Source organism: Morone saxatilis, unplaced genomic scaffold (genome assembly GCF_004916995.1).
Source record: "Morone saxatilis isolate NCDOM2014 unplaced genomic scaffold, NCSU_SB_2.0 Contig18, whole genome shotgun sequence".
Taxonomy (NCBI): Eukaryota; Metazoa; Chordata; class Actinopteri; family Moronidae; genus Morone; species Morone saxatilis.
In genome coordinates, this window is record NW_023339740.1 from 18,892,664 (window position 1) to 18,900,277 (window position 7,614).

General features: G+C 40.9%; 1 protein-coding gene across 1 annotated transcript; it reads right to left on the minus strand.

The window, feature by feature from the left end:
• Nucleotides 1-267: 267 nt before the first annotated feature.
• LOC118328299 (leucine-rich repeat-containing protein 3-like) lies at nucleotides 268-5,911 on the minus strand. Its single transcript, XM_035661964.1, has 2 exons — nucleotides 5,689-5,911; nucleotides 268-3,811 (listed from the first exon to the last, which is right to left on the minus strand). Exon 2 carries the CDS (start codon nucleotides 3,739-3,741, stop codon nucleotides 2,884-2,886), a length of 858 nt encoding a protein of 285 aa, XP_035517857.1. The 5' UTR covers nucleotides 3,742-3,811; nucleotides 5,689-5,911; the 3' UTR covers nucleotides 268-2,883.
• Nucleotides 5,912-7,614: the final 1,703 nt, after the last annotated feature.

Consider the following 7,614-nt stretch of genomic DNA (forward strand, 5'->3'; position numbering starts at 1 on the left):
AGAAATAGGAAACACTGCCAAGCATGATTAGCTCATTCTGTGAATTAATAATGTCTTCCTGTACTTCTATTACCTTTCTTCATCTTCTTGCCTTTTTTCCACCTAAAGTAGCAATAAAAGGTAGAAGCATTTCTATGAACAAAGTAGAGCAACGTTTCTTTTATTTTTTACATTTGTTTTTTTTTCTTCCCTAAAATCATTTTTGATAGATCATTTATTATTTCATGTAATGGTTTCCGATCTATGACTTTATCCTTGTTTGAATAATCAACATACAAACAAGAGAGAAAAACAAATCACTGGGACAGAAATACATCACCAATAAAAAATACCTACAGAAAAAACTGCACACAGAGGGCATGCTTGGTTCTTGAGTTTTGTAAAAAGGGGGGTTAATGATTGTACTAATGGTGGAGATGTATTTGGGAAACTCTGGCACATCAACATTAGATGTATGATTTGTGACAGGCGGGTAACATTCAGGAAATATTCTGAGTATGTAAATTTACACCAACAGTGCTTCAAAAGTGTATCCACAGTTTTCTTTTGTAACTCACAGAACAAATATCCAACTTCTTATTCAGATGTTTTAGCCTGTGGTCTACCAACCAAGACCAGGTTTTTACATGGACCAGTTATCATAACAATATCAATATGGTTCCACTCAAGTTTAATTCTAATTCACAGTATGTCTTCCTTCTGAACAGCACAAAGTTCAACTGGTCCTTCTCTGTAAATTACAAACACACACACCACATTAAGCACGTTACAGTATACAGAAAGTTAGTTCCTATTCTAGGTTTTGCCTCAGTTTTTACCACTTTTCCAACCCAGTTGTTAGATAAAATGGGGTACACTGACGTTTTATTACATCTATGAACACGTAGAGGGTTGCAACTGTACACTGTGAACCGTCACAGATTAAAGACGCAAGAATAAGAGTCTACAGCCATGCTAGCAGCTCTGAGGCTGTACTTAGGCACAGTGGTTCTTAGAGCTATATGCTAATGCCAGTATGTTAACATGCTGACAAGGACAATGCTAACATGCTGATGTTTAGCATGCTAAAATTTGCTAATTAGCACTAAACATATTGTATAGTTGCTTATGGGAATGTCATTAGTTTTGCAGGAATTTAGTCTTACCAAAGCGTAAATTAAAATTTAGGGGGTCACAAAAGTTTTTTGAAACATTAACTTCTGTACCAAATTTGATCATAATCCATACAATAGCTGTTGACCAACAGGATCAACAGACCAACATTTCCATAGAGCCATGCTGCTAGCATGGCTAAAACATCCTCTTAAATCAGTGGTTCCGAACCTATTTGGTTTGTGACCCCTTAAAACAAAGCAATGGCTGCTTCTGCCACTTATTATCCAATTATATGTAACAACAAAACATTAAGGGAAAAGTCTGAAAAAACTGAACCTAATTTTGTGTAGCAGAATTTTTTTTTCTGCTTAAATCTAATTTCTTGTTCTTGTTGGGGAACTTCCACCCAGGTTGGGAACCACTGATGTAAAGACACATTAAATGTTTTTGACAATCAAACTGAGAAAGGCCTTAAACTGTTTCTATTTGTAACAGTGAAGAATGACAAGTACTTTACAGTACATTAACCACACGATAATGCTCCGCAGGTATTGCCACAGTAAATATGATTATAATGAACTCAAGTGAAATTATAAAATGTGGCTGTTAATCCAGTCAGGTTTTGTTCCATTTATGTAGAACATTGAGCCAGATATTCGGTGCACCTACAGTATACACGTCAGGAATGGCATTAATCTTAACATTGCATTTGTTAAATGTTCTGAGAAAATTATTCAATTTATTATCAAAGTGTTTTGCTTATTTTAACAGTGGCTCTGAAAAAAAATCAATTATGATACAGCCTATGTGGAAAATAGGACACAGAACGATTTGTACACAGCAATCAGTGCAGAGAGGACTAAAAAGCAGGACTCAAGAGATTAATTAAAGCTAAACTAAAAGCTTCCCTCAGGATAAATGGTTATACTAAATTTTAACAATAATCCACTTCTAAATCTGGCTGAAATTTCTCTGTACCAATCAGTGACAACTATATGTACACTAAGCTGCCCAGATATTTTAGAGCTCATTGCTGCAGCATGGAAACAAAATAGTTTACCTCCTAATGGCTTCCTGAGAGTAAATTTAGATCAGCAGTTCTCCACTGGCACCGAAACAACTGGCTTAGTGGTTATGTATTGGGAAAGGCTTAAATAGCATTCGTGCAAAATCAATGTTATCGGAGTAAAAATGGCCGTAACAATGCACAAAAACACCACATGTGCACACACACACACACACACACACAAATGCAACAAGCAATTAGATTTTGACCTGGTGAACATACTCCAATTGATTAGTGCTTTTCAAGTGTTCATTAAGGGTCAGTTGGTTAAAGACTCCTAATTAGGGCTTAATGAAAGATAAAAGACCACAGTGAAAGAAGAAAAGAAAAGGAAAGAGGGACAACAGAGGGAGTTAGAAGGTTATAAAGTTCAAAGAAGTTTCTTTCTTTTCTTATTTCATCCTTTCATCTTCCATCTGCTGCTTTTTGTTTTTCCGTTTCCACTATTTTCTCTCAATGCACGTGGTAGAATTAGTAAACAAACACTCACTTCTCATTTTTCATTAAATTGAGGTAAAGAAATATCAAGAAAAACATGGGGGGGCTCAGTAGTAACAAATATAAAGAAATGTTGCAATCACAAAACACAGGTGTAAAAGGATAATTTCCTCTTTACCAGCATCTTGCACAGGCAGTTTACAGAGTTTATCAGTCACTCTCCATAAAAATGGGATTTTATTATTATTATTATTATTCCATTTAAATGACAACTGAGCAGGAGCTCAGAAACCTGTGCTTAGAGTGTCTGTCTCTGTGGGGGTCTTGCGCGGGCTGGGCAAACTCTTCAGGTACTCCAAATGCCTGCGGGCTTCGGCTTGGTTCTGTCTTACATAGTACACTACATACACGATCACCATAAAGAACCACACAAACATTGTCACCAGCATGGCTACATCAGTGGTTTTCCTCTGCAGGCTGCAGAAATTCACCCCAGAATCCAACAGTTTGACCAGCGGTTGACCTGCGTGCTCGCCCAGCGACCCCGGGTCCTCCCACCTGCTCCCTTCACCCACCCCCCGAACAGAGCTCTCACAGATGATCCCATTCACCGTCTCGGGCTCCAGGTTCAGAGTCTCCATGAGCTCCTGAAGGGCACAATCACAGTGCCAGGGGTTGTGGTAGAGGCGTGTCTTTGCACGAGTGGAGCCAAACTCCTCCCTGCTGGCCTGTCTCAGCTGGTTATGTGAGAGGTCCAGCAGGCGCAGCTCGGGGCCCAGATGTCGAAGAGCCCCAGAGGCGAGGGAGTCAATGCGGTTGTGGGACAGGTAGAGGTCACGCAGATGGACCAGGTCACTGAAGGCACTCTCAGGGATGTTACGGATGTAGTTGCGTTCCAGGTGGAGGGACACCGTTTCCGGTGGGATCCCCTCTGGGATCTCCCGCAGCCCAGCGTCTGAGCACAGCACCGTGGCCGTGTCCCAGGCGCAGTGGCAACTGTCCGGGCACTGGGGGGACGTTTGGCCCCACAGGGCCGTGAACAAAAACGAGACGCACAGCCATGAACGAAGATGCACTCCTTTACCTCTCCGTCTTCCTCCACTGCTGCTGGTACATCTCTCCTCACACCAGCCTGTGCACATCGCCTCACCATAGCCTCCTGACGCACACCAGGTCCCAATCAGACACCACACACGGTCGCAGCAGGAGAATCTGACAGATTGAGGAAAAAAGGGTCAGTCTGGAAGAGATGACTCTCCTTCTGTCTGTCTCTCTCTTTACAAACCCTTCAAACAAATGCAATCACTATGAACACTGCCAGGGGAGATTATAATGTTTAGGAGGAGAAAAGGGTCAGTGGGTAGAGAGATCGACAATGAAATGAGCTTAAGCTGGTTTATCTGATAAATACTGCACGGAGAGACACTGTAATGCACAGGACAACAATTTCTGGGTAAGAAAAACATCCCTTGTTATTTATAGCAGTAATGATAATTTAAGTGATGTAATGAAGGTTGAAACGACTCTTGTACGTCTGCATTAAAAGGACATTAATCATTATACACGACTATGTAAAATCCTCTCTCCCCTTTTAATGCTGTGTCCTTTGTGTGGCTCAAAATTCAAGACCAGAAGAAAAGCATCACATGTTATCATCAATTTATGTTCATCTAATTTATCCCTCTATTTATTTTCCCATGATGCCATAGCCCCTTAATCATAATCCAAGGAGAAAGGAGATGGGGGGGGGGGTGCATTGTAGGGATGGAGGTCAGAAAGGGGGGCGGGAATCGATAGCCCAAGTATTGCCAGCTACACTATTAACGGGAAGAACATAAATCCTGTCTGTGTCCCACAGTGTCAATAAGTGACAGAGCTGGAAAAAATAACCCAGCTGTAGTCTGAGTGTTAGCATCTGCTCACTAGGAGGCAAAAGTTTAAAAAAAAAAAGAAAATAAATCTGGCTAGACTCTGCATCCCATGGGCAAAACCACTGGAGAATACATTACATGTGTTATTTGTGTTAAGCTATTTCAGAGCCACTCAGCCTCATCTGCCTGTCTGTCTGACTTTTTATCTATGTGGGTCTGTAAATGGTGTCATTTCAGTTTGTTCACACAATCTAATCAAGTGGTTTAAGAATGTCGTTGTACAATATGAATGATGTCCTTGTTCCTAGGCAGAAATCACAATACACTCCTTGAATTTGATTAGACCATCCTCTTAAATGTCAAGCACTTTCTGCTTTCTCCTCATCTTTATAATAGAAACAAAACTGTCTCTATCCTCCTGCACAGACAGACAGCATACTCTAAAGGCTTCAACCCCTGACTAACATTGGCCTAGATTTGGTTGATAAGCCTAAAGGTGACTGGCTGACTGACTGACAGCCCAGTGATGCCCATCAAGTGGCCCTGTGTGTCTCATGAGCAGAGGTGAGGATTTAGTTCACCACTCATTAAGCGCCCTGTTATTAAAATACGGAACTGTAGATCCATGCAAATCCCCAATTAACAAAAACAATCATCTGCTGCATAATTATGAATAGGGATGAGAAAGCTTAAAAGACAGAGATGGAGAGAGGTGGCACTGCTGCTTACAGCTGATGCAGTTTCCAATTAGATATTTTTAATATCCGTCCCCATTTCTCAAAGTAAAGGACATAACTTAAATTAGAAAATATCACTGAGACTCCCTGCTATCTGAGTTCATCTCCAGTATCATACCTTGATTTTATCAGATTAACCTGCACTGAACATTTCCGAGGAAATTTCATTTAGACTATAAATTACATTAACCTGGGTGAAACGGGTCAACTGGACGATCCGAAGGTAAGAACAGCTTTTAGGTTCATGCAAGCAGACGAATATGGCTATTTTATGCGTCGTTTTTGCAACTTTTGAATCATAAAAATTAAGTTTGCAACGGCTTTAAAGAAAGCGTTTGTCCCTTTAGGTTACTATTAAAAAAGTTAATGCAAATTAAAGAGAAACCCACGACTACAACAGCAATATGGCCATTGATTAATATACCCAAACACATTTTAATAATTATATAGAATACCGATTTTACATAGCCTACGGACTTACCTGTAAAATGATTTCTTTTGAAGTTTGAAATCCGGAAGGTGGATAAATGTTTTGTTAAAATCCGTTTGTAGCTTTTCTTCGGATTTTTCCCGACTGCAGAGAGGACATCATCTTCTTCATCATCTTCTTCTTCAGTGTGGCTAAATTTGTGGGGAAACTATGTGAAGGGCATCAGTAGTGGATCCGTGGTTTGTCGCCTGCAGACGGCTTCATCACCGACTGCAGTAACAGAGGGTAGTTATAGCAACAAAGATGTGGGGCAAACCCTCTCCCTCTCTCTGTGCGCGTGCGTGCGTGCGTGCGTGTGTGTGCGTGTGTGTGTGCGTGTGTGAGAGAGACAAAGACAAATGGGAGGTGTGCCATCATAAGTTCTTCTTGTCCGCACTAGAGATGGCAAGGGTCACGGGTTTCTGAGAAGACACTGGTTGCGTCTATAGGAAGAATTAACTTAATAACCTGTAGGTATAATTAGATTCTTACATTCTTCCCTTCCTGCAAAATCTGATTGATTCGCGGACAGGTGAGGTTCACAGGTGATGAGGCAGACATTTTTAGAGAAAAGGAAGAAGAAAAGAAACCCTGTAAATAACCACAGCTTTTATACCTTAAATATTAAATGCCATGTGCCAAGTTGTGGACTTGCAATAGGTGCCAGACTGCTTAGAATGATGTGTCACAGCTGTCACAATAAGACAGAACAGAACTACTGACTGATGGAGCCCAAAGAAAACAACATTAAAGGGAAGATGCACCTCCTTCAATCACTCATGTCTTTTTTTCTCCCAGGCTTAGAATCGGAGGTCAGGCAGAAAGAGACCTTATCTATCATTGTGTAAAGACCTCAAAATACACTGACATCAAGTCGTGTGTTATATCACATATATCATGTTAAAAGTGAAGACCTATTTGAACACGTATTCATGTATGCAGTAGGCAAAAGCTCTACATTGCATACAAATAAATGCATGCATTCACAAAAAGGAGACGCTGGATAAAAGGCAACCTTGACCCTCTCACACACTTAACAGGGTCACAGATTTCCATATACATAATAAGAACACAAACACACACACAGTGACACATGATGTGGACAATGTTATTCATGGAGGTTCACTCTTAGGACGAGTGCCCTGCTCTCTCTCTTTGCTTTTCCACCACACGCAGCAAGAATATCTGCCGATCTACAGAAGAGCCCTCAGGGGGGAAAGGATGGGTCTGACAGCCATGATGGCACCTTGCATCCCTCCTCTGCCTCCCGAGCCTGTCCTGCTCCTATCAAACTGCTAAAAAAAAAAATAAAAAAAGTATGACATTTCCACTCCTGACAATTACAGAATGCTGTGTGTAAGTGTAATGCATTTGTTTCCCGCTTTATAGCATATTTTTTGTGAATGTTTTGTCCTTGACGGGTGATTGTCTCCGTGGTTGCCAGAGATGGGGCTGTGGACAGGCTGAGTTTTGTGTTTTTTTTAGATACAAAACAGGGGACAAAGGGGTGCATAATGAGAAAGCACATGATGGCAGAGAGAAAAAGTACTACACATTGTCTCTTTTTCAGGTCTGTGAGCTGAGAGTGAATGGAACAATGATGGGTGAGAAGTTTAATTTGCAACAAAGAAAAACAGAAATGGAAAAAAATAAGTGGAGGGGGGTGGTTGTGCACTGTCTATCTGAGATGTTCTCAGAGGAAGCCATTCTAAAAGATGTACATGCCTACGAGCAGTTTGTTGATGACAATGTTGACAATGTGAACTCTACTAGAAAACCTGACTTCAGTGAAGTGAAGCAGTTTGGCATCATCCGTTTGGTTTGGTTGTAGTCCTCCGAGGGGAAAACTGACTGAACCATACATAAATATGGAAACCGATGGAGGCAGTGGAAAATATCTGACAGCCAATGGCAGAAATCTACTCCTCTAAGAAAGAG

What these genes read in the sequence shown, in the direction of transcription:
- LOC118328299 (XM_035661964.1), bottom strand. Translation starts at nt 3,741, where the DNA reads ATGTGCACAGGCTGGTGTGAGGAGAGATGTACCAGCAGCAGTGGAGGA.